This window comes from Salminus brasiliensis, chromosome 18 (genome assembly GCF_030463535.1).
Source record: "Salminus brasiliensis chromosome 18, fSalBra1.hap2, whole genome shotgun sequence".
Classification (NCBI taxonomy): domain Eukaryota; kingdom Metazoa; phylum Chordata; class Actinopteri; order Characiformes; family Bryconidae; genus Salminus; species Salminus brasiliensis.
Window position 1 is genome coordinate 26,586,076 of NC_132895.1, and position 27,972 is coordinate 26,614,047.

Here is a 27,972-nt window from a genome sequence, read left to right on the forward strand (position 1 = left end):
AGTGACCTATATTTGTCAAGAAATGTGCAAAATGTGGGCTAAGTTTAGGGTAGTTATCTTCATGGAAGGAAAATGTGTTATAGTTTTTCATGTTTTTCATGTTTTATAGTAATTCATGCAGACTTTAAAGTTGATGTGAAATGACCTGTTATGTTTTGAGTATACCTATTTCTAATGAGTAAATGTTCTCTTGTTACATCCGCAGACATATTTTTCAGATCCTAGCTCTTGACTGTCCTTTATTAAGGACAAACATTTGTATGAAGTATGAACAGTATTTCCTAACCTTCTGTCTTTTTCCAATACAGTTTGTGGCTCAGCCCAACTGCCAGCAGCTCTTAGCCACGTTGTGGTATGATGGTTTCCCAGGCTGGAGGAGACGTCACTGGGTGGTGAAGCTGGTGACCTGCTTCACCATTGGCCTTCTATTTCCTGTCTTCTCTATCATCTACCTGCTGGCTCCAAAGAGCACATTGGGCCTCTTCATCAAAAAACCCTTTATCAAGTTCATCTGTCACACTGCCTCATATCTGACCTTCCTCTTCCTATTGCTCTTGGCCTCGCAGCACATAGTACGAACTGACCTGCATGTGCAAGGACCACCACCCACCATCGTGGAGTGGATGATCCTACCTTGGGTTCTTGGTAAGCATGTTCATTAACTTGCTAAGGTGTGTCTGTGTGTATATGTGTCTGGACAGAAAAGCAGATATATGAAAAACTGTTTAATGTTCATTTACAGTCATTACAAAAATGACGGAGCATCAGAATTCTGAAGCAATAAAGGAAGCTCAGGAAATAGAGAGCTAGGGCTTTATCATAGATGAAGCAAGTACTCACTCATGAATTATTGATGTCATAATTTATTAGTTTGAAGACGAATGTGGAGAAAATTACATCTCAAGCTTCGTATCAGAATGAATTGATTTAATCAAAGCTCAGTCACAATGTTTTGAGATTCACTGAGCTTTCTTGGTGATGCAAATGTAGATCCAAATGTAGGCTTGAGGCATGGCAGAACTCCTATTATTTCAGGATTTAAGGTGAAATTAGTAGAAATTGAATGTGTTTCTCAGTCCGAAAACACAGCTTTCCAGCAACCAATTTTCAAGCAGATTTGGCTTGCATATTATCAATGTGTTTTATTCATTTCTCTTATGTTGACACATTTCTGTTCTGATTTTTGCAGGCTTCATATGGGCTGAGATCAAAGAGATGTGGGATGGGGGCTTTACTGAGTATGTCCATGACTGGTGGAACCTGATGGACTTTGCCATGAACTCACTCTACTTAGCTACCATATCTCTCAAAATGGTGGCTTATTTTAAAGTATGTTCATGTGAAAATCTGATTTAATCACTTGAAGTTTTAGCCACATTATGTGTTTAATTGAATGAAACATACTTTTTGAGCATATATTCTAGTAATATAATAATATAATAATGTAATATAATTCTATAATTCTTACCTTTTCACAGTAATGTTCATGAAACAACCCTCACCATGCTTGTGCTGAATGTCCTGTGGACCCCACAACTCTCAAAAATCTGCAGTTTTATCAAATTTTTCTCTTTCTTCTTGGCACACTGACAGTACAACAGCTCCCGTCCTCGTGAGGAGTGGGAGATGTGGCACCCAACACTGATTGCTGAAGCGTTGTTTGCCATCGCCAACATTTTCAGTTCCCTGCGGCTCATCTCACTCTTCACAGCCAACTCACACCTGGGCCCTCTGCAGATCTCGCTGGGGCGCATGTTGCTGGACATCCTCAAGTTCCTCTTCATCTACTGCCTGGTGCTGCTGGCCTTTGCCAATGGCCTCAATCAACTCTACTTCTACTATGAGACTGAAGCGGCGGACGAACCCAACCACTGCAAAGGCATCCGTTGCGAGAGGCAGAATAACGCCTTCTCTACGTGAGTGTGAATATGTTGAACGCATGTATGAAGCATACAGACGTTTTGAAACCTTTAAACTGCTGGCTTATTATTCAGTATCAATCGTAAGTCCATGAATCACTATGGATTCACCATGAAATGAATACCAGTGTTATGTAGTTATGAAATTGAGGAAATGTGGGTCGACATATGGGCCTTTAGGTTTCAAGAAGTCAAAAGGCTTTTCTCAAGGAAAGCCATGTAGGTCACAGAAAAAAATATATTAGTATGCTGAGTCATCTTGCTACTATTTGTAAATGTCAGAAACACAATACCAAACCATCAACCTTCATGTCTTCTTAGTTATTTCTTTTTTTCTGTCTTTTACTAATTGCTAATTATGTAAAGCTACTTTGTGACAACAACAGTTGTAAATGTCACATCCTTTAAACTGCTAGTGCATGTGTCTTGTCAGCAAGAATGTATTGAAATTTTGTTGACCTGAAAGGACATCTCTAGCTGAGAAGAAAAGAATGTACAGTATAGATTCTATATAAACTGTAGAATTTCTATTACTAGCATTATTCGGGTGTTCTTCAAGAACAAAGTCATCAGTGTGTGTGTGTGTATCTGTGTGAATGCAAGTATGTGTGTATGTTCAGAACAGAGAGAACATGAATTGTACCCTCAGTATTTAATCATTTAATTATGAAAATTAAATTAAGAGTTTGATCTATAGAACTGTGGCTTGTCCTGTGCACTCAGAATTGTGCCATGCATTCTGTGTGTAAATAGTACAGTAAAATGATGTCCTAATGTTCTATTTGAAAACTCCCCATCTCTCACCTTTTCTGCATCAGGTTGTTTGAAACCCTCCAATCTCTCTTCTGGTCTGTGTTTGGTCTGCTCAACCTGTATGTCACCAACGTGAAGGCTCGGCACGAGTTCACAGAATTTGTTGGAGCCACCATGTTTGGCACATACAATGTCATCTCGCTGGTGGTCCTACTCAACATGCTTATTGCTATGATGAACAACTCATATCAGCTTATCGCTGTAAGTTATTTCTGACAGTTACAAAGGCTTTATGTGTAGTGTGTCCAATTATTTATTGTGCCCACAAAAGACTTTTGGCTAGGGCTGCCAGGCATTAACACAAAATGCAATGTTTTAGCATCTCTGTTTAACATTTGAATAAATACAAATAAAGTCAGTTGACCCAATAACTGCTTGCTACCCAGGAAAAAGTATATTAGATATTATTTCACTTTTGCATGATACTGTACACTAATCAGCCATTAACATCAGTACCACTGACAGGTGAAATGAAAAACATTGACCATCTTCATCTACAATGGTATCTGTTAACTGGTGGGATATATTAGGTAGCAAGTAAACAGTCAAAATGGGCAAACATAAGGATCTGATCTGAGACACTTTGATGTAATTGTGATGGGTAGACGACTAGGTCAGAACATCTGCAAAATAGCAGGCAGGTCGTGTGGGGTGTTTCCGGCATACAGTGGTCAGTACCAAAAATGCTTCAGGAAACAACAGGTTCATGGGCACCCAAGGCTCACTGATGCAATCCATTGAGACCTCACAACTTACAGGACTTCTGGTCTGAATCTGCTAGAGGAGTCCATGCCTGAAATGGTCTCTGTTGTGGCGGCACAAATTGTGGGCAAGGAGTGCTTATGTTATGGATGAACAGTGACATCTGTGCACAATACTTGTTTCCAAAAAATCTCCAAAATAGCAACTTTTCATAAGAAAAAACTTTGTTCACTTATTTACAATCAACATTTAATGAACTAAGCTCTTTATGTTTATGTTAAGTTTGTTGTGACAGTAGTCATGACTGCTTTCCACACAACCCTGAAACAGAATATTTTACCATGTGTAAAGCATCTTAAAGGCTAGTTGATAAAGATAAATAATAATTTGGGCTGTACAGTGTGTTTTATAATTGACTATTTAATTAAATGGTTTAAAGTTATTCTGCTCTACCATGGGAGAGTTCAAACCCAGTGCATGGAACAATATGTTAACATATGTTTTTATGCTGTGTATGAGTGATGTAATTTGATCCATTCTGTTTTCGCAGCTCTTAACAACATGTTTATTGTGGGAAAATCACAGGCAGCTCAGTTAAGCAGGCTGAGATCTATCCTCTGCTGAATTGTGTTTTGGGGCCGCTTATGTAAGCTTGAGTTAGTCTCTCTCACCCTCAATGTGTCTCAAATGGGAGCTGTTACAGTAGCTGGGTAAACAAACAAACTTGCACGTCATCATACATAAATGATCCTATCAGTAGCTAAAAAAGGTTTAGCTCCAGCACAAGAGCTGCCAGACAAAAGCTGGCCTTTTAACTTGTGTGATTTGCTGCAGTGGATGCTATCCCTTGTCTAGCTCTGAACACAATCCTTTCTTATTCATGTGTAGGACCATGCTGACATTGAGTGGAAGTTTGCCCGCACCAAGCTGTGGATGAGCTACTTTGATGAAGGAGGGACCCTCCCCCCACCGTTTAACATCATACCCAGCCCAAAGTCGGTCTGGTACCTTTGTGTGTGGCTGCATAGCCGCCTCTGTGGCCAAGGCAAGCCCAGGCCCGAAGAGCAGCACAAACACGAGAACCTCAAGGAATTCACGGTACAGATTGGTTTTAAAGTACCTTTCACTTGATGGATGCAGATGGTGTGTTCTAGGTCAAACTCAAGAGCCAAAACATTAGCAGGCTGGTTTTGTCTGTACTTACATATAAGTGTCATACAGTGGCAGACATGCCAGCTAGTGCTGATACTGTTCATACACGTTTCTGAGAGATACAAAACCGGCATCTGAAGTGAAAAAAGCATGCGCGGTAGAGTAACATTACAAGAATTTACACAAACGTTATAGAGTTACATAGTGCAGTTAGTAGTGTACCGAGCACTAGTGTGGCAGCAATAGAGGCACTACATTTACATTGACAGCATTTAGCTGACACTGTTATCCAGAGCGACTTACATGGTTACCCACATTACAGAAGTGTAAGTGTTAAGAGTTTTGCCCAAGGACTCTTGGTGTAGTGTACCCAGACTGGGAATCCAACATGGTGTAATAGCCCACTGGCAGCTAGTGGTTTTATCTGTTGCGCCACATCAACCACCTATTACAGCACTACTCTTCCTATTACAGGCGACTGGAGCATCAGCCTGATTGTGAAGCTGTTATTTTAAGTTTAAAATGCGTCATAGCTGATTCGCTCCATTTGTGGCAGGGAGAAAACTTTTGGCCAAACCTTTGCTTTAGCATGCTAAGATCATATAAGTTCAAAAAGCGAGTCTCAGAAAAAAACGTCTACTTTCCGAAAACATACGTATTAATGTTAATTAAAATGTACCTTTATATTTCAGAAGGAAGCCTTTCCACAGCATACACTTGTTTTGGCCATTATATGGGGCTATGTCTACACTTTTCACTAATGCAAATAAGGTCATACAACCAGTTTAAACCATTGACCGCAACCTAGTTAAAAGCATAAAATGTATTCGCTCTGTTATGTGTATACAGTATTTGTGGCTTTTCTTTTTTGTTTAGTGGCATATAATATCTTTAAAACAATAAACAGTGCCTTTGAATTATTTGAATACAATGAAGAAAAATGCCAAAGACAAAGAAAACATTCTCAGTGCAAGCAGAGTTAGACTTTTTTTACTAGGAGACAGTGTGCGTTGCTCGTCCAGCCTCAAGTTGCCGTAGGCCAGTGGCGGTTGCTAGGCAACCATGCTTCAACCATGCCAATTCCCCTGACGTCTTCCCATCAGTTGAACTTCTCTGCTCTGCAAACCAGGCTCTACTAGTTTTTTTCCTTTTTTCCTTTTTTTTACGCCCCTCTCCTGCAAACTCGCTCACCCACGTTCACCCACACACAGTGCATTGAAACACACAGTTTTGGGTTCAAAAATCATTACGTAAGGCTGCTGAAGTTTATTTTTGAATTTTGAACTGGCATTGCATTGAGTAGAGTGTGAGTGGTGCGTTTTAAATGAGCGGAGGAGCTCCATGTTGCTGCTTGATAAGGAGCAAGTCTTCACTGGTCATGTTCCTGTTGGCAGATTAATGAATGTGCAGCACAATACTAATAGTCCATGTACAGCTATACCAGTATTGCACAACTGGTTTGTGCGCTATGCTTAACTATCATTACAAACTTTATATATGTCAAATTCATGATTATTTAATCTACATTTTGCTCAGTGTTGAATTGATGTATTTCTTCTCTGTAAATAATAATACATATTATTATATTACAAGTTTACAAGTTTATTATCATGTCAGTGTTCAACCTGTAGCAAAGCACAACACAAAAAACATGTGCTCATGCTGATTGTTGAATGGAAATGAACTGTCAAATGGCGGTTGTGATAATACTGCATCATTCTGTTTTTTTGCAGGAGCGGCATGCTGACAACCTCCTTCAGAACCAGCACTATCAGGTAATATAGCTGTTTCCATTATAAACTGACAGTTTACTCGAACATACTGTCTACATTTCACCATGCTTTATTACAGCTTCTCTTTGCAGCTTGCTGTTAGTGTTAACATATGCCATCAGCTGATACTAACATGAGAAAACAATGAATGGGCCCACCATTTGACCCCTATATTAGGAAGGTTTTAAATAAACTCATCAAATTTAAGAATGAGTTTTCAAAGTGTTGTAAGACTTTGTACATGTTTAGTTTTAGCACCTTTTATGTCAATGTTTGTATTGAATTACCTATTGTTACTGCATTATCTGTGCAATGAAAGAATGACACAGTCCCTTAGTAGCATTATTTTTATTTATTTGTCACACTAAATGGTTCCAGATACTCAATGCCATATGCTAAATGCTATATGAAGCAAAAATAATAAAATAACATGAGGAAACAAATTTGTTTTCAACAGTCATTTCATATATTGAAGAAAAAGAAAGGTCTTACAGAGGTGGAGATCTTTTGCAACCATTTTTACCCACTACCTATGGATTCATGAAAACTGACCTTATCTGAAGCAAGCAAGGCCTGCAGTGTCTTTTAGATGTTTGTGTGGATTCTTCTGTGACTCCCTGATTGAGTTGTTGTGCTCTTGGAGATATTTTCGTAGACTGTCCACTTGTATTTCAAGATAAGTTATTGGAGATGATGGCTCTCAGGAGTCAAAGCTTTAAATTACTTGGTAGTCCTTTCCAGACTGATATATTTTAATAACTTTCTTTCTGTTAGATTTTTGAAATGTATTTTTATAAACATGTGGCATTTTGTAGGCTAAAAACAAGCACATCACATTGCTAGCCAGGTTTTATTTAAGCGATATTTATATGCAACCGGGCTGACAGCGATTGACCTTGGTGGGTTAATTACTTTAATTGTCTCCAAACAACCAAGGTCCTTATGGTGTCAGGTTGGAAACCCAGACACTAGCTGCAATATGATGATCTGCCTTTGTATGTGTAGACTTTCCTTACACTAAGAGCACAAGACTTAGGTAGCCCTGTATAGCTCAAAGTAGTAAGGAATCAGTGTTTCTAAGCAGTGAGTTTGAATAAAATCTGACATATAGCCATGCAAACACCATGGCAGAAGAATGGCTCGTGTTGAGCTCTTTGACGTTTAAGATGGCACACTCATAGGACGCCACCTCTTAAACAAGTCAGTTCGTTAAATTTCTGCCCTGCATATGTGTTGTTATTGTATGGTGGAAACATCGATGATCAAAAGCAGCTCAGCCATGAAGCGACAAACCATTGGAGAGCTTAGTGCTAAAACGGGTAAAAAAATCAACCCTTAGTTGCAGCACTTAATATTTGGTTCCAAATTGCCTTTAGAAGAAATGTCAGCACATGAAGCATTTGTCAGGAGCTTCGTGAATTGCGTTTCCATTGCCAAGCAACCAAGCCCAAGAATATGATGCGCAATGCCAAACATCGTGTTGGTTAAAACATACCGCCATTGGACTCAGAGGAGCAGTGGCAACATGTTCTCTGGAGTGAAGAATCAGGCTTCACCATCTGGCTGTCTGATGGATGTAATAATGGGTCTGAATGTAGCTGGTGCTAGTAGAATGCTACTTACCCAAATGCCAACTGTGAAGTTTAATTAGGAAGGAGTAACCTGTGGCTGATTTAAGCTTGAGCTGTTAGGTCCAGTGAACGGAAGTTTAGCATCACAGTATACATGGATTCTAGAGAACTGTGAGCTCCCCAAACAAAAGTGTAGTCACATGCATAATTTCTTCATAATTTGCTTAATTGCATGTCCTCTTGCCAGCTTAAGATGTGTCAGGTAAAAATTATTTCTTGAGATTGTCCCATTGTCCTACCCACTTTGTGCTTTATGTTCAGAGCACAACAATGATGCTCTTACATCCCAACTGTATTGTGTTTAGATCTAACTATGTGATACTGGTTCTACAGACAAGACAGAACACTGATACATTTTGACTGGCAAGCAAAATCACCAGACCTCAATCTCAATCCCAATTCTTGGTTGTGAAATGTTTACCCAGTGTGTTAGAAGGTGTGGGCTTAAATGGAGAGGAAGCAATGTAACAGTATTAATAGAATGTAACAGTATAGTATAGATCATTAATGTTTTTTTCTGTTTATTCATTGTCTGGGAAGCTTACCAGCTTTGTGGCATCAGGTTAAGGAAGGCATTTTCCTGTTTTTGCATGACAGTGACCTCCTGCACAAAGCTACATCAATAAAGAAATTACCTTGATCATATTAAACAACTGGAATGAATGGGGAATAATACCAGGTCTTATTGCACTTGTGGCTGAATGAGAGCGAATCCCCATGTTTCAGACTTTCCCAGAGACGTGGGGGCAGCAATGAAGGGATCAGATATTTGTCCACAGACTTTTGGTCATGGAGTGTACATTTAATGCTATGTTTTTTTTCTGATGTATAGGTTTACATATTACTAAACAAAATTAATCTGAAAACTATTTGTTTCAGATATGCTAAGTGATTCTATTCAAACCAGCTGACTGAATTTGAATGCATATTTTGATTCATATAAAGGGAATACAACATTGATGTAGTGTTAGCCTAAAGAACAGCATTAAATTGTTTAACACAATGTTGTATTGACAAAGCATTATACACTAGTAACACTAGTTGTATTATTATATTATATTATATTATATTATATTATATTATATTATATTATTCTACTAGTTATACTATTCAATATTCTATTCTATTTAGCATGTTGTTTCTAAATGAGCAAAAGGAAGCACAGTAAATAACAATTTCAAAAATGTTTTTTGCGTAAATTAAAGCCATGAACACAATGGCTTTATCATTTAGAGCTTATTATGTGTATATAGAATCTCACATATATATACCCATATAACTTGCTATCTCTGTCAAATGGCTGCCACCTGAGCTGGATTTTTCCAAATACATAAAGATCATTCTTAAATTGCAGAGTGAGCCTCTCACTGAATACTCTCTTTCTACCAGTTAAGAATTTTAACTTTAAGATGCTTTTGGGCGATCTATCTAGGTTAAGCGTGGTTACTTAAGTGATATTATTTAAGCAGAAAAAGCACATATTACATGAATGTTACAAATCTACCCATGAGCCTCTGTGGTCCTTATTTTTCTTGTGGATATTATACCTAGAAAGATGGCATGTTCTATTATTATTAATATTCTGCACATTCAATCTATAATCTATAGGTTTCTCTACCTTCATCTACTTTCATCTTTTTAACATGATCGTTGTTTAGCTTGACAGTATTTTTCTTCACAAGCAAGTCATCATCAGCCATGTTAAGGCTCCACTGTAAAGAGAAATTAGTGTCAGCCAAGTAGATTAGGAAAACATGCAATATCCTGTTGTAATATGGTTATGACATCATCCTGCATATTTAAATAAATTTGAAAGGTACAGTACATATTGCGCTAGACGAGGTTTTGCCTGAGGCTTATACCCATTGTATAAAAGATGGACTCTTTTATTTGGGAATTAGGAGAGATGTAATATTAAAGCTGAGACAACTGCAATTTGTATTCATTATGGCTGTGGAAAAACTATATATATATATATATATATATATATATATATATACAGTCATGCCCGAAAGTATTCATACCCCTGGCAAAGTTTGACTTAAATTTACTTTTATTTAACCAGAAGTTATATTTTTGCCTTGAAACGACACAGGCATCTCCCAGGAGATAACACGATGATGTACAAGAGGCATCATTGTGGGAAAAAGTATTTCTCAGCTTTTATACACATTTGAACAAAAAGTGGCATGTCCAAAATTATTCATACCCTTTGAAAACTGTCACAGTATATGGGAAAATCCAAAGTTCTATACCATTCCAAATAGTCCAAGCTGTTTTAAAGCATCCTAATTACCCTGATTCATTGGGAACAGCTGTTTTAATCAACTCAACAGGAGAAAAACAGCAGCTCTCTGCAGTTGGTTTGTGGACAGTCATGGCTAAGACAAAGGAGCTCACTAAGGACCTGCGGCTGTGCATTGTGGCCACTCACAAGTCAGGAAAGGGCTATAAAGCCATATCAAAATGTTTTCAAGTTCCAGTGGCTACAGTGCAAAGTATTATTAAAAAATACAAGAAGTTCCGCACTGTGGAAAATCTCAGAAGATGTGGTCGGAAGCCAAAAGTGACACCTGTGCTGGCCAGGAGAATAGTGAGAGAGGTGAAGAAAAATCCAAGGATCACCACCAAGGCCATCCTGGTGAATCTGGACTCTGCTGGTGGCGACATCTCAAGGCAGACAGTTCAACGGACACTGCACACTGCTGGGCACACAAAAGCCCGCTTGACCTTTGCAAATGCTCATCTGGACAAAGAAGAAGACTTCTAGTGTTCTGTTTTATGGTCAGATGAAACAAAAATTGAATTGTTTGGCCACAATGATGTGTGCACCATTTGGCGTGAAAAAGGAGAAGCCTTCAACCCTAAGAACACCATCCCCACTGTCAAACATGGTGGTGGGAACCTAATGTTTTGGGGGTGTTTTTCAGCCAATGGACCAGGGAACTTGATCGCAGTAAATGGCACCATGAAAAAAGAGCAATACATCAAGATTCTCAACAACAACATCAGGCAGTCTGCAGAGAAACTTGGCCTTGGGAACCGGTGGACATTTCAGCACAACAACGACCCAAAACACACAGCCAAAGTGGTGAAGAAATGGTTAGCAGACAAAAACATTAATGTTTTGCAGTGGCCCAGCCAGAGTCCTGACTTGAATCCAATTGAGGATCTGTGGAGGGAGCTAAAGATCAGGGTGATGGCAAGGAGACCCTCGAACCTCAAAGAGTTGGAGCTCATCACTAAAGATGAATGGGCAAAAATACCAGTGGAGACATGCAAAAAGCTGGTCAGCAATTACAGGAAGCGTTTGATTGCTGTAATAGCCAATAAAGGCTTTTCTATTAATTATTGAGAAGGGTATGAATAATTTTGGGCATGCCACTTTTTGTTCAAATGTGTATAAAAGCTGAGAAATATTTTTTCCCACAATGATGCCTCTTGTACATCATCGTGTTATCTCCTGGGAGATGCCTGTGTCATTTCCAGGCAAAAATATAATTTCTGGTTAAATAAAAGTAAATTTAAGTCAAACTTTGACAGGGGTATGAATACTTTCGGGCATGACTGTATATATATATAGCTAACTCTAAATCAGCAATTTTCTTTTGCAATTTTCAATGCCTTATTTTATTTGTTATCTTTTAATGACTTATATTTTGTATCATCTTTGTTTTTTTCTTTTTCTAATCTAATAATCTAATTCATGAATCTAATCTAATTTCTGTGAGTCATTATGTTTCTATACTCTATTCTAAAACTATGAAATTTGACAAGGTCCCAAAAAGGAATTTAAAAAATCTGACTAATATAACCCTGTGACTGGCACAGTGTTGACACAGCAAGTTGACAAAAAAATTAGGAAAGATGTTACAAAAATACTTTTTAATTAGTTTTGTTCAGCAAACAATTTCATTATGTTTCAGTCACGTTCCAAAATGTTCCCAAAAAGACCTTGAAAGTGAGATATTAATGCATGCTTTACAATGAAAGCAATAAAATCAGCCAATGGACTTGTATGGGTTCAGCTAAAATGGTACATGCAGGATTTGAACTCTGAACAGTTTAGGCCCTTCTTTTATTCAATTTGCCATTAAAAGTTACTATCTAAATAAAATTAGGCTAATACTATGAGTTTCCCACATGACCTGATGACATGTAATAGCTGAATCTGATGGATTGTGCACTGGTAAATGGCCAGGACTATGCCTGCAACCTCTACTTCTCTAGTCACTATCCATTATCATTTGGAATGGTATGCCTTCTCAACTGCAGGCAAATATTATTCCCGTCACTCAAGTCAGTGTGATTGGTTTTATTTATCCCTAAACAGGTTCAAGGCTTGTGAATGGGGCTGTTTTATAGAGCCACCATTGGCTCGTCCTTTATTGAATATGCAAATGAATGCTAATGCATGCAAGTCCAGATTTTCACCTCCAGCTAACACATATGTCATGAATATGCCCAAAACTGTTTTCCTTCCTTAATAAACTGGTGTTTATTAAGGGAAGTATTTTCCCCAACTTTTCATCTCTCCAGCTGAAAGGTAGATTATAATATGTCCTTTGGGGTTCAGAAAGAGGAAAAGGTGATTCTTTTAAGGGTATAATATTCTGTATTGATGAAATGTAGCAGTAATGCTTCTGTGGTTGGTTGTTTTAGGAGGTGATCAGAAATCTGGTTAAGCGATACGTGGCAGCCATGATCCGCCGAACCAAAACAGATGAGGGGCTGACAGAAGAAAACTTCAAGGTTTATTTTATTCTCTTTTTATAAAGCAAGTGTCCAATTATATTATTATTATTATTATTATTATTATTATTATTATTATTATGTTATTATTATAACATGTTTTTTTTTCAGCCAAACAAAACTGCTTTTAGAAGCTGCATTATACTGACAATAAAATTGTTACCCTCACTTAGGCTTCTTCCACACCTACAATACAATCTAATATAGAGCAGAACAGAGCATAATCTTGTAACTAAATTGAAACTATTTTGGATGTATACTCCTGTTGAAATGTTGTTGAATCCACAGACTTCAGCCTCCTCTCTATCATAGCATGACATTATTATGAATAAACACTAGCTGTCAAACTAATAGTATGTAGTATGTGAACTATTTTGCTTGTGCTTATGCTAGTTCAGATTTAATCTGAGCAGCTCTGCCATGTGGAAGCCTTTAAAGGGTTAATTCTGCATTTTAGTTCACAAATTCACTAATTCATTCTATTCACTATTCATTCAAGTAGTCTGGAAATTATTTTTTATTTGTAATAATATAAAAAAACATTTTTAGGAAACCTAATTTCAACCTAATTACATGGAAAGCAATGCATGTTAAGTTATTCCTGAATTCAAGGTGTTTAACATAATCAGGATTTACATTGAATTGTGTATTAGTATTTAAAGTTTCTTTTACTAAACTGGTTCTTGTACAAAGTGTTTGAGTTTAAGTTTTGTGAGGGGAATTAATTTCAAATATTATTTGAAATTAATAATATTTATGCTTACTTGTGTCTAAAGTAAAGGAGCCTTGATCTGCAAGTGCTGCACAGTCTTGTTAGCCTCCAAAGCTCATTCCTTCCATTCAATTTCAGTGACAAATATTTCCTTTAATTGAGTGCTGTGGGATTGTTTGGTTTGCTCTGCCTTAATTAAATTCCTGTCTCCTTGTGCTTGATTAAGGAGCTCAAGCAGGACATCTCCAGTTTCCGCTATGAGGTTCTGGACCTGCTGGGCAACCGCAAACCACCACGCCGCACCTATTCCTCCAGCAGTGAGGCCACACAGCAGGATGACCCAGCCGAGGCTGAACAAGAGGAGGAGAGACAGGATAGGGATGCGAGCTGTGAAGAGAAGACAGAGTCGACCAAGGTCAAGAGCTCTGTCTCCTTCACCCAGGTAGACAGGAGGAACCAAGAGGGCCAGTACAGTGTGTCAGCCCTTTTCTGCTCCATGGCGGGCATGGAGGAGTTACCCGACGATAGACCAAAGAGCAACGGCTTGAGAAAGAGCAAGTGGTCGCCCTCCTCATTTGTCAGGACAAGCAGCCGCCTACAGCGCTTCTCACGCTCAAAGAAGGACTCTTTGCGACGTTTAGGCTTGCTGTTCCATCGCATGAATGGACATATGCCAGAGGCAGGTACGCAAAGCCTAAGCAATCAGCCTCCTCAGCAACAGCAACAGTCTGCCTACAGCATTTCGGTCAGAGTTTTACAGCCGCAGACCTCCTGGCAGGACCCGCGGACCCCGCCGGAGGGCCGTGTGACAAGGAGTGAGCTGCACCTGCACACACTGGGAGTAGGATCCAGTGAGAGAGATCAAAACCCAACACAGTCCACATCACAGCAGGCAAATGGCAGGGACAGCCTCTTACTAAGACCCCCAGGCCACTCCTCGCTGCCTCCCCTGCACTGTGCTTCCAGCCTGACTGCCTCCAGCTCCCGTCTGCTGTCCTCTAGTGAGGACCTCTGTCAGGGTTATGTTGGGCCCTGTGAAAACCTGGGTTCTTCTTACTGGGAGCAGGAAGAGTCAGTCACAACACAGCTCTAGGCACAGACTCTTAATCTTAATTACTGCTTAAGAGTAGGCCATGACAACTGAGGGGCTCCCACTATGACTGTTTCTGGCCTAAAATGACTGTGTATCAACAATACTGGCAATGGACGATACTCATACATGCAGTGTATTCAAATTGCTTTATTACTGCAAAATATAATTAGCAAATAAGTAGTCTTTAAATACTGTATACAATATTGGAAATGTTAACATTTATGTTTTCTGCAATATGGGAGTGTATTTGCATTGGTGACACACCTCTAATGCAATGCTGTTTTCTATTTGACACATTGCACACACCAAATATCAATTTTCTTTGCAGCACAGAGTAATAGCTACATTGCTCATTATCAATACATACTGTGTGCTATTGATTTAATGATGCTTTCCTGGTTCATCTTAAGAAAATGTTCAGTTTTCACAAGCATAGCATTCAGGAGTTCAGGAAGAGACATATAGCCAAAGGTTAAAGTGAATCCCTTGGATGTGTTTTGCTGATCTTGCTACATATCAGAGGTGGTAGCAGCATGGCTAAATGTGCCAAAGTGCCAGCTATGCAGAATAGTTCCCTTCTTCACAGGTGAAAGGCATTCTTTAAATTATTAGAATAGTTATTGGTTCATTATCAACTGATTTTACAGTGAAAATCATTAGAATGAGGGCAGATCTTTATGGGTAGTGTCCTGGTGTTGGAACAAAAAAGAGAAAGATCAAACTAACAACACTGCCACATTATGACATATGCATTTGAACAATAATCCCATGTGCATGCACTTCATGATTTTGTTTACAGAGGAATTTGGATTTTTCTGCTGAGGGATAGTTTGTCTCTAGTGAATGGCTATATAGTGTTTGTCCTATTTTGAAACTTGAGCTGGTGGTGTAAATTCAGATTATGAAACAACCTGGGCAAGTGTGTCAGTGCAAACACAGATAAGTCATAGACTAAAACTTATTTTGTGTTCAGAAACCTGACTCGTATAATAATTAGGTTTGTGAAACATATTAACCGAATATGTCGTTCATTATCCTCATTCTTCACTTTGTTGGATGTTGCTTTAAAAAGTTTTAGTAACATCTGTTTCGTAATATATTTTACTCTAATTTGTGCAAATAAGTTAAACTGATACATCTCAACTTTTTCTCAAGTTCTTTTTTTGGAAACTTTAAGAATAATAATTTTCTGTTTTTGTATAAAGTTATTTTTCTATATTTTTTCCTGGGATAAGAGAGATTTTTGTTATGCTTAACTTATGTCTCAAGACAAGGATTTTTTTATCTTGATTTACAGAAAAGTTGCTTTGGTATGATTTTCTATATTGCTTAACTATGCTTATAAGAATGATGGAATTCATATGAAATGGTCATTAAGTCACACGACAATGTAATGGAATGAAATAAACAGGTTATTTTTCATATCCAGTTTGATTTGCATGGATAGCATTTATAGAAATATCCCTAGATTTGTTGGTCTAAATTTTAAGAGATTTGCAATCGTAAAAGCTGTCCACATTCCTTTGCTTCAAAACATCCAAATATATCATGTAAACACAGAAACACAGTGTTGGTGTTTGTTATTTACATTGTTTTATTACTGCTGCTAAATGAACATCACAAAATCAAACAATTTAACATGCAATTGTGGAGGATCATATTGCTGATAAATGCCATAATGTATGGTAGGACCCTCAGGTTTTAGGTGATAAATAGTGAGACCCACTGAGACCCCAGTGCACTACATATTTTATGAGGCAAACAGGAAGTCTTCTATCTGGGTTGCATGGTCACTCAGTGCCTTCCTGCACTTCCTTCCAATTGGACGGCCTCCAAACACCTGTCATGATTACATTAGTTCCTGTGACAGCCTGGGTTATTCAGTTATGATTATTTGTTGTATAAAATCCTGGCTAAAGTGCTGTGTAAGCCTGGAGGATGTGAGGTTTCCTCAACATGGTGTCAAAAATACAGACTTGCATTCTAGGAATCTTTCACTCCGGCTGATTACAGCACTATTGTATGGAGCTTAGAATCATTATAGATGTGAATTTGAAAACAATTGTGAAAGTAACATTTTCTCTGATTCAAAGATAAAAAATTAAACACATTCACATCAAAACAGCTTCAGAAATGTACCTTTAGCACAATCCAGCATAGATCTGCAGAAAAGAATCGGTTTGTGCTAAGTGTTACTCGTCAACCATGGTGCGATTGCTCAGTGTAGAATTATGTGCTCTGAAGCACATGCTAAACCCTGCTAAACCCCCAGACTCTCTTTAAACTGAAAATAAGATGTAAAGAGACTGAATTTCAACCGTAAAATTCAGATGAAATTTAGATCACCATTCAAGTTTAGATTTTTTAATTGCAAAGATATTTCTAATGGGATGATTCTAACTCGCTGTTCTTACTCAAAGCATTGTAATACTTATTGAGTAATGATTAAGGACTAGAACTGAATTTGAACTGCAGCACATTTGTGGACTTGCTGTAACGGTACAGTGTTACAGTACAAGGTGCAGAATAAAAGCGTACAACACACAAAAAAAAAAAATAGCACTCAAACATATTGGGAAACCCTTTATTAAGAAAAACAAACTATTCAACAATACAAAACAAAAACCAAGTGAGAAACAAACCATAAATAAACCCAAAAGGGTGAACACCATAAAAAAAAAAAAGGTACTAAAAGGAACTGTAATAACAAAGGAACCGTGCTTGTGAGGTAGTGCTACAGAGGATAAGGCCCCTTGTGATTAGTTACATACTGGGTGGCACAAAGTGTGTGGGGTGAGATGGGGTGGTGATGTAATTAACATGAGGGTGGGAGGAGGGGCAGTATGAGGTGTGGTGGAAACGTGGATGTGGGACAGGGTTCCAGGGCGTGAGGTAGTGGTAGGTAGTGGAGAGCACAGGCACGTAAGGCTCGTAGGTGGGGTGTAGGGGGGGCTGGCTGCACTGCTCCTGCACCAGGGGGAAGAACACCGTGCCCGGGACTGCTGGATTTGGGGGCTCCATGGCCACAGGGGTGCCTGGAAAGGAGGAAGCAATGGAGACGGATGGTGAGGGTGGGAAAAGTTGTGAAGAGATGTAGTGAAGAAGAAAAGCAAGAGGACAGCAGACTATGTAAAAAGCTCAAGGCTGATGTGCAAGTTTAGAGTATGAAGGTTTGCAGAGGTGGTGATTGAGAGGAGCTGACCGTTGCTGGCCGGCTCAACCTGAGGCTGGAGGCATGAACGGGCAGGCTCAGGGTAGGGCTGGGGGACAGTATGGTCAGGACTTGGAGCTGCAGCAGGGTTTGGATAAGGCTGGAACTGAGGCTCCCCACCAGCCCCAGGCTGCTGGTACAGCTGCTGCATATGCACCATGGAATGCCAGTAACTCTGCTGATAAGTCTGCAGACAGAAGAACAAAGAACCTGGCTAAAAATGCATGCCTACCAAATCATGGTTAGACATGTTTCCTCTCACATTCTATTTAACCAAGCTGGTGTCAAAATTATCTAAAATATTTAAGCTTCAAAAATTGTTACTGTATAACAGACATTAAGTCAAAATGAGCAGAGAAAAGCCTCAATGTAAAAATGCTCCTTTTGACTTATAAATAAGGAACAAGAGGCCAAAACTACTGATAGTCCATTCAAACAACGTTTAATTTGAACAGACACAGACAGACAGACACTTTTTAAAGAGCAGGCTACATCACCAACCTGTACCCCCAAGTTGAAAAAATACTGCAAGACCTTGCAATCTGTGGGAACAAAGCACTTTGTTAAAAACAAGTGTTACAAAACACAATCTATGAAAAAGCTGTTGGTTTTTCTAACCTCTAGGTAAGTCACTGCCATTAGGGTCATAAGAGTAAGGGGGTGGTGGGGCCACAGTGACTGGTTCCCCGACTTCATTTACAAACCATGGGGATGGTGGTGGAAACTGCACCGAACCTAGAGCGCAAGAGAAAGTGCAAAACAGGGCATGTGTCAAATTTTGAATTCAGACCTGACAAAAATGACCTTGACCTTGTAATCAAGGCACCATTCAAATCACAAAGCTCAATTAAACCATGACTCAAGACTGAATCCTACTGGGTTCTTTAGTAGTTCACACCACTGAAGTGACTGATAAATGCCAAATAAGCACCAGGCAAGGTTCATGTTGTTCCTTCTTTACAAACAGTGCAACGAAGCAAGCAAAAGAAGTATTCACTAAAAACTAGGGGTTAGGTTGTGAATATCTATGTTGGGCATCAACCTTTAGATCATGGCTGCTTCCAAAAGAACCAATGTCATGTCTCATGTCATGTCTTTATAGAGCTAACCTATGCACCTACAAGATCCCCCCCCCCCCAAACTGTTGCTACTGCAGTGGTGGAATGGTGCAAGTACAGCTTCTCATGCAAGGAAATGTGTTCTCATGCTGATGTTTCTTCCAGAAGTTGTTTAGAACCTGAGAAGAGTGTTGACTGGGACAGAATTTCACTGCCTGAAGCAGTTCTAGCACGGCATAAATCTTTGATTAGGAGATTACGTGCTTTCTAACAATGGGTGTGGCTAAAATAGCTCACTAATTAGAGAAGATGGCCTCCTACTTTTGGCCAAGTAGTGAATTTATAGTTATAATGGCGCAGAGAGATAAAAGGATGGACAAACCTGGCCTTCCCATTGAGTGTAGAGGTGGGGGCTGCCCAGGGGTGGTGATAGAAGGCTGTAGAGGATTTGGGGAGCTATGGGAGCTCCCAGCTGAGGAAGAAGGAGAGGAATTGGAGGTAAAGATGGCAGCTGAGGCAGAGTTGACTGGCTGAGAGGAAGAAAGTACTGCTGACTTCACTACCACCTGAAAAACATGTCAAAAATCCTAAGCAAGTGACTGAGAATTTCCAATAATTTCTCTAGGATAATCTAGCAAATAAATCATGCAGCAAATTTAGCATATAGAAAACATGCCTGTTGAGAGTAACTGTAGGTAGCAACACCCTCTTGTGGTGACCCAGCACGAGAGCCTCCCTCTTGAATAGTCTAAAACCAAACAGTTCATTACCAGGATTTAGTGTATAGGTGGTCATTTAAGGCACAATGAGTAAGAAATATCTTGAATGAATATAGAAGCAAGCACAAGATGTGCACAGTACCAGGTTGGTAGTAGACTCTGCAGCAGCATAAACAGACGGGGTCTGAAACCCTGCATCTGAAATTCGAAAAACAGTAAGGTACATTAGACAGATTACAAATAAAAGTAACAAACATTAAAGCACACATGCAATAGTGATGCATGCTGCATAAAGAGAACCTAAAATAAACACTAACCAGAGGCGGAAAATATGTACTCTTCTGTGTATTCACCTGTGAAAGGACACTGAAAAGTTACCATCTTGCAGGGTAAATGTGTATATGTTTAAATGCATGGGTAGAGTAGAAAAAGAAGCTACCATGGTCTCCAGCAGTGCTCCTTTCATCAGGGTCCTCCTCAGACGATGTTATGGGTTGTTTACTAGATGGTATAGGGCTGGAGCCTCTTGGCACCCAGTAAGTAGCAGGACCAGGTACCATGGTGCTAGAAACAGTTTGACCCTGCAGAGACAGAGATAAACAAGACAAAATACATAATTTTAAGGGAAATGGTATCAGCGTTTGTAGGGTATTTAATTACAAAATACAATGTGTTTGCCCATACAAAAGTGTTCATTCAGCATTCTCAGTTCTTTTGCTAAACTACTGTTCGTGGCAATCAGGGATTCAGTGGAGGGTAAAAACACAAATGGACTTTTTAAACTTTAAAATTAAATTCTTTTCTAAATTTACAAGAGAATTTAGAACAATAATTTTATTATTTTTTATATTTGTATGAAAACGACCTATTCAGTTAACAATTTAAGTTAGTTTAAGTATATACAACCTTATTACACATCAGACAAAATAGGCTGAATAAGAAAAACTCCCCAATGACGTCTCAGGTTTACCCAATGCTTTATCCACTACATCCCTGCTGGTAAATCAACAGAATGAAAGTAAAGTTCCTGTCCAAGTTAGACAAAACTGTAACAAACTGGTATGGGTGAGAAAGCATTTTCATCTGCTTGCTCCATTTCATAGAAGGTCATGGCTCCTTCTATGTCCTGGGTGTCCTCTCCCGGGTCAGGCACAAAGCTGAACTGACATTCCTTATTTACAGAGTGCATCTGACGCCTGCTCCTGCTGTACAAGAAAATACACTTACAGTTGGCTATAGGACACTTAAACAGAACAAAAAATTTTTTTTTCCACCATTTCAACTGCGGTCTCAAGACAAATATAATTACACATTAAGGGATTAGATTCTAGGTAAGGCTATGTTCAACTAGGGCTTATAAGAAGTGTCTAGAGAGAATCTCTTACCGTGATTTGAAAGAGTAATTGTCAAAGCTTTGGTAGCAGCGTTTGCCAGGGCTGGGATAGTATGCCACCTCTGGTCCAATGAGATGGTGTCTATTCAGGAAACGTGCTGAGCTTCTGACCAGAATAGTGAAGGCATGGAGACAGCAGGAAACAAACAAAAAGGCCCCAGTATACAAAGAGAGCAAGACTGGACATACGCACGCACATCAAGCTGTAACCAAGGCTTTAAACCTGAAAAGGAAGCCTTTTGTAACATTGTCTGTTAAGATGCATCATAACATTTTCTTCTCTATTAGAGATCTGCACAAGGCGAGTTTCTGTGGATGCCAGTTGCTTTCCAGCTCATGGTACACAAAATTGCGGGTTAGAATAGGCCAGTTAAGATTACTGGCTCCTTGCAGGAGTGAGCGGGAAGCAATTAGGCAGCAGGTGTGCAATCAAACTCAGAAAGCATATCGTCACATGCCAAAGCATGAATTTGCAATAGATTTTACAAGCAGTAGTATTAGACTACTAATACTAGCACGGTGCAAACAGGTAGGATAAAGATAAAACAGGCAGGATGTGGCTAAAATAGGCCAACTAGTCAGTACTACAACGTGTCAGTATGGACAGCCCTGGATGTCTGACCTGGGTGGTCCATATCCACGAGGTGGTCTGGGGGCAGAGTGTGGGCGGTAGTGCTCATAGCCAAGGCCTCCTGTGGGCGCAGCAGTGTTGTGCACCCCAGGAGCACGGACAGGGGACAAGTTCCCTGGGCAAGGCTGCAGACGGGGGGGCAGGCCAGGCTGAGACCGACCATAAGACAAGGCCATGAGAACTTCTTTACCCCGAGTTTTCTTCAGAAACCTGCGCCGCCCACGCAGCTCAGGATCTGGAGTAGACAGCAAACACCACTAAGCTGACTGGAAACACTCAATGCTACCAATCTCAAACAGAAAGATAACGGTCAATGTTAATAAATTTTAACTTAACATTATGCAAACAAAATAGCCCCCCTATCAAAATGTTATTTTGTGTAACACTATTATTGTTGGTAGAAGCCACCTAGTTCTCCAGGGTAATGTTCAGCATGGCTGTAGGAGTTGCCCTTTCTGCTTGGTGTTACGTTCCATGCTGGGACAGGATTTACTGGTTTCAAATTGGTCAAAGATACCAAGTGCCTATAACACAAGAAAGTTAACTTGGTTAATATTTTTTGCAGACACTGATTAAAGGATAGTTAAACCAATAAATCACAGTGGTCTGATAGGTTCATTGTATTTGTAAAGAAATTAACTTTTTACAGGCCAGGTCTTAGTTATTTAAATAAAAGACAAGTAAGTCATCTAAACAATCATAAAATTAGTCCATTTCTAGGAAGTACCAGAGCCGAATAGACTGCACAGAGCTGCTGCAATCCTTAGCTCACCAAACATGGATGATATGTTTCATGTGACTGATCAGCTCTCAGAATTGGCCTAGCTGGAAAAATATTTGCCAATATTTCGGCTGAAAACAGGCTCATACTGATACATTACTAATCAATTCCTCTTAAACATGTGACTCCTGAGGCACAATGTTTACATACCGTAATGGTTCTTTCCACATGTTTTGTTCACGTGATCTTTTCATTGCACCTCATCAAGATATAGGGAATTATTACTTTAAAAAGTAACCTCTGTAAAGTAAAACACTATTCCACACCATTATGGTTAGACTTGGTCAATGAATCCATGGCTGAAGAGGTCGGTTATGCCACTAACTATAACCCTCCATAGTTTGACACAACAGCACTGAAATGGCATCATCTTTATAATACCATTTAACGACAATACTTGTTATTAAACTGGCAGTGACGTGTATGCCACTCACTTTTCTCCCAGCTCTTCAATAAACACAGTCACAGCACTTTGGTGAGTTCCTACTTCCTGGATGAAAGCATTGTAATACTTCCCTTTAGGATCCAAACGCACCTGAGCAACAAAAATTAATGAGCAAACAAACCTATGAAGGGCACTAAACCAAAACAAACTAAAGACCATTAACATAAAGATGTACAAATTCATTACTGTGTAATTTGACTGAACTTAATGTATTATACAAGCCAAACCTAGTGTACTATACCTGACACTTGTCTCCTAAAAAATACTGCCTGCCAGCAAACACCATGTAATCAGTCTTCTGCAGTTCTAAAACACCAAAAATAAATTAATAAAATACAAATAAATAAATAAATAAGAATAAAAGAGAAAATAAATAAAAGAGAACATCATTCATTCAATACAATGTGGGGAACCAAATTACATTTTGCCCCTGAACAGAGACAGATTGACATTTACAGAAACTCTTACAGAGAACTTCATAACTTCTCAAAAAGGTCCATTAACAAACATGGTTGAATGTAGTGCTCCCCGACACCAGACCTGGAGACAGTCACTCTCTACTCATTTTTAATACCATCGCTGTCTGCAAAATCATACAATGCAGCGGTCCCATCAATTTTACATAAAACCTTAAGAATCTAATGACTATTCCGAAAACAAAACTAAACCCTATTCCAAAAAAGTAGAACTAGGCATTTTCCCACTTGGTCACAAGGAAAAGCATCAATGTTGATCCATTTTAAGAATTAACATGGACACCTTTTTAATAAATAAGGCCATGACATGAATAAAGCAAAACATACTACAAATTACACACCTTTGCGGCTGTCCTGCCAAACATCAAACTCTACATTACGGTACATCTCCGGTTCCAATGATTTGAGGACTTTGTAGGGAAGAGCAAGTTTTGTTGGTCCTTCTGGAGCCTAAAGGAAAAACCACATTTATCACATACAGTTGTATGTAAATGTCTGCAAACCCCTGTTGAAGTTCCTTTGTTGAGTTTCTTGGAAAAAAAGTGATAACATTTGTACAGGCCACCTGGTCATAACAAATAAAACAGTAATTATGCATTAAATTATGCAGGGCAGTGGTGGCTCAGCGGTTAGAGCGCCGGGATATCGATAACAGGGTTGTGGGTTCGATTCCCGGGCTCGGCAAGCTGCCACTGTTGGGTCCTTGAGCAAGGCCCTTTACCCTCTCTGCTCCCCGGGCGCTGGAGTTGGCTGCCCACCGCTCTGGGTGTGTGTGTGTACTCACTGCCCCTAACACATGTGTGTGTGTGTGAGTGTGTGTTCACTACCAGATGGGTTAAATGCGGAGGACACATTTCGCTGTACAGTGCACACTGTACAGTGACAAATACGTGCACCTTTACCTTTTTTACCTTTTTAAAATGCATAGAAATTTTCTATGTACTTGTAAAAATTTGTGCACAAAACATGCAATTTAGCTTGGGTGCTAAAATGTCACAAACAACTATACATGCGCGTCCCTGCTTTTGGATTACATCACCTTTTGGTCTTCAGGTCCAAATTTGGCTTTATCCTCAGAACGGTTATGACCACTAAACTCCCACTCCTCCCTAGATCATCAAAGCAAAGCATAAAAACACATCCTTAGTAGTGCCTTGTTTCATGGTTGTACGGATAGCATCAACTTTAGAGCATTCCTACAGCTGGAAAATTTTAAGTACAGTAATAAAACAATGCACCTTCTGTCAGGCAGAAATACATAGCCTTGAATTCCTGTTTGTGTATGTGCAGACCTCGGACCCCTATCTTCAGGGGTATCATAACCACCATCCTCACTGCACACAGACAAGCTGTTCCTATAGCGTCGTCCCCCTGCTCGGAATCCATCAAGAGCCATGTGTAGATCCTCCTCTTCAATGCCAAGAACACGTGTGTACAACAACTCATACAATAGGGCTGTAAACAAAGTTAAAGCACAAATGTCATCAGGATTCACCCAATATTCTTCCATCTCTCCCTTCTAGATTGAACACATGCCTCTTACACACTGCAGGGGCAGAACAGCATATGCAATAAATACTACTGTGGCTGGCAAAGCATTTTAAGTTCATTTTCAAACGGCTCCTTTCAGAACAAACATGTTGGAGGCAGAAAAATTTGCGATTCACAAATGTTAGCAAAACTCACACTGACATACTGCTGCATCCACTGGATAGGCTCTTGAGTAGACAATGTCATAGTGACCATTGCTGGAACAACAGAGCAAAATCTGGAACACACAGTAAGTGCTTAAGTCCACACACAAATATATAAACAATCTTTGATGTATCCGGATGTCTCCAGTCCCTGGTTTAGAAGGTTGCACAGAAATAAAGGAACCAATAGGACCAGAAATGGAACACCAACATTTTATGATACCAATGATGCATTTATTGGAAGTTGAGTTATGCTCCTTCTTTGGTAATGCTTGCATGCATTTAAACCAAACAGAAATTACCCTGTTTGCAGACAATTTAAGTAATTGACTCTTGTAGTGAAAGATCCATCACCAAGTACTGATATTTAAATCAGGAAAAGCACTAGAATAACCTTTAAAAAAATGCTGGTGTTTTCAGAATGATCAGTTTGTAAGAGTTAGAATTACCTAATGCTAATGTTAACAATAAATGTTCTTTAAATGCACTGATCTCCATAATACACACAGGGTAGTAGTTTGTGCATCACAAAAACATAAATAATAGCAGAAATATTACTTTTCCCTATATTTAATATAAAATGAGCAAATCAATCACAAACCAATGTTCAATTGAGTATTTATCAGGTCATACTAGCAAATACTACAAGATATATTCTGAGGATTCGATGTTGTGAAAAATAATTCAAATAAAAGTTTCTCTCCCTCACCCTCCCTTCCCTTAATTAAAGAAAAAAAATTTTTTAAGCAAGTCAGTGCTGTGAAAATCTTTGTAGTCTTTCTGCAGTCTTTAACTTAGAAGCACCATCTGGTGGTGGAAGCAAAAAGCCAAAGTGCCTTTGAACTTGTTGCCAACCAAGAAATCATTGGCCTTACACACCAAGGACTTGGCTACCGAGCCATCATGCCATCCAGTTCAATAAACTAAAAACATGGGAAACTTCAGTCATCCTACGCTCACCTTGGGCAAGACATCGTCTCCGATCTCAGTTGGCGGCTTCCCTGGGTACCTGTAAATGATAAAGCACCGCCTACACACACACACACACACACACACACACACACACACACACACACACACACACACACACACACACACACACACTTCATATGAGCATCATCTCTTATGTTCACCGTTTTTTTTAAAAAATGACATCCGTTCCTACTGCTGTTTCTAGAAGCATAACTGGAAACTTATAATACAGAAGCCTCACTTTTGGAGCAGACCAGAAGGGGCCAAATCGGAATTCCTATGACCAACATGCTACAGTACCAGAATGAGCACTGGAAATTATAGCACATGCCATGCAAAGCCTCACTAACCACTCTAGCATCTTATGCATTTTTGAAGTAAATTTAGTTACATTTACTTAATTAAAATAATTTGCAAACACAAAATACATGAAGGTAGAAAGGTTTAATTTTTTCCTTTTTTAATTAGTTTTAGCATTACACTAATATTTCATTAAACATTAGGATTAAAGTGTTCATCTATATTTACTTTTTATTTGATACTGTAACGCAAAACATCTCTCCATCTCTGCCATGTTCAACAATCTGAATTTGGCAGTTTTTTACATTGTGCCCTAATTTTAAGATAAATGGACCAACAGATCTGCTCCAAAATGACTTGGAATATAATCTTTTTTACACTTCCATTGACTGTTAAAGGTTTTTTCCCCCTTCTTCTGTAAAACCTGCCATTTTGGAGATGGGAGATGATGTTTGGTCTCTCACCAGTGAGAGTAACTTTCTGACCGGCCACATCAAATGTCCTCGGGGTTCAAATCTGGGCAGTTCTGCCTCACTTATAAATTCCAGTGAGGACCAGTATATGACTAACCAAATCAAACTATTTGTTTGTAATTTAACATACGCCCAGTTTCCTGTGTTAAGAAAATGATGGGTAGGGACAATGTCATTCTATCACTTAAATATATATAAATAAAGGAGGAAAAAAAAAAATCAAAGGCAACAGAGGTGAATGAAACTATGACAAAGTAAAAAAACAGACTACCTGTATAGAAGAGACAAAGCCTTAATCTCCACTTGCCCTGCAGTTTCCTAAGGGCAGAGTTAAACATGACTGTTACATTATGTGCTGTTTTTTTTTTTTAAAACACTTTTCTAAATAAACTGAACAGTCTACGGTCAATGGAAATCCCACTAGATGAGTAGTTTTAAAACTAACGTTGCTCAAACCAGCCCATCTTAAACTAACAAGCACGCCAAGCTACAAATTACCCCTCCCCTTCTGACTTTTGATGTGAATACTGCCTGGCCCCTATCTGCGTGATTGTGCTGTCTTGCACTGCTGCCACATCATTGGCTGACTAGATCATTTCACGGATGCTAGGGTGTACTAGCGCTGTGCTCCCACCCAACCCCCCGGGTGAGCAAAAGCACCGACCTTGGGATCCTCCAAACGCTCCAAATACTTCTCAAAAAATCCTTCAACAAACTGCAAAAAAAGGGCAATACAACAAACCTTATGAAACAAGACTCATACATTACTGAGAGCCGAGCCACAGACTGACAAGAAAGCCTAAAACTTACTTACAGGCTCGAAGTTGCATTTGTTTGCCCTCATAAAGTCGACGCAGTCTTTCCTTATTTTGTAATGGTAATTCTGAGAGGAATAGAGCTAGCACACACCAAAACAGAATACACATGGTGTTGAAGTTTAACTGAAATTCTCAAGACGCTGAGGCCAAACCAAACGTTTTCGAAAAACAAATACATGAGTCACTAATCGGCTGTGTTTTAATACCTGTTCAGAAACGGCTCGAAAGAGGCAGGACGCGTCTCGGGCCATCATCTTCCTGTACAAACCGATGCTGGCTAGGTACTCGTCCATGTTCACGAAATACTTCTTCGGCGCTTTCTGCATGGTAGACAAATCATAAATTAAAAAAAGGCACAACGCTTCATAACTCTCTACGTCCACGAAAAAGAGCATGAAGCTCCAAAGTTCCCTTTCTGGTTTGGAAAGAAACAGGTGCAGCACATGAGCCCTGAT

General features: G+C 39.3%; 2 protein-coding genes across 2 annotated transcripts in view; one reads left to right on the forward strand and one right to left on the reverse strand.

Moving 5' to 3' along the window:
- LOC140538913 (short transient receptor potential channel 5-like) overlaps positions 1-16,109 on the forward strand; it is a 31,202-nt gene extending 15,093 nt beyond the window's left edge. The window contains exons 4-11 of the mRNA XM_072661455.1: positions 309-645; positions 1,190-1,329; positions 1,594-1,916; positions 2,738-2,933; positions 4,323-4,532; positions 6,320-6,361; positions 12,652-12,741; positions 13,680-16,109. Of these exons, the coding sequence (XP_072517556.1) occupies positions 309-645; positions 1,190-1,329; positions 1,594-1,916; positions 2,738-2,933; positions 4,323-4,532; positions 6,320-6,361; positions 12,652-12,741; positions 13,680-14,546 (2,205 nt within the window). The 3' untranslated portion in view covers positions 14,547-16,109. The remainder of the gene's footprint in view (positions 1-308; positions 646-1,189; positions 1,330-1,593; positions 1,917-2,737; positions 2,934-4,322; positions 4,533-6,319; positions 6,362-12,651; positions 12,742-13,679) is intronic.
- A 1,098-nt stretch (positions 16,110-17,207) lies between these two features.
- alg13 (ALG13 UDP-N-acetylglucosaminyltransferase subunit) lies at positions 17,208-27,912 on the reverse strand. The gene is made up of 24 exons (XM_072661974.1): positions 27,724-27,912; positions 27,514-27,597; positions 27,364-27,414; positions 26,971-27,017; positions 25,915-25,984; positions 24,947-25,028; positions 24,553-24,715; positions 24,300-24,369; positions 23,602-23,710; positions 23,026-23,090; positions 22,774-22,874; positions 21,967-22,082; positions 21,550-21,793; positions 20,920-21,033; positions 20,592-20,739; positions 19,974-20,115; positions 19,852-19,887; positions 19,677-19,732; positions 19,492-19,563; positions 19,198-19,381; positions 18,376-18,492; positions 18,259-18,299; positions 17,749-17,944; positions 17,208-17,581 (listed from the first exon to the last, which is right to left on the reverse strand). The coding sequence occupies exons 1-24, from the start codon at positions 27,910-27,912 to the stop codon at positions 17,310-17,312; spliced, it is 2,769 nt and encodes a 922-aa protein (XP_072518075.1). The 3' UTR covers positions 17,208-17,309.
- Between the last annotated feature and the right edge of the window lie 60 nt (positions 27,913-27,972).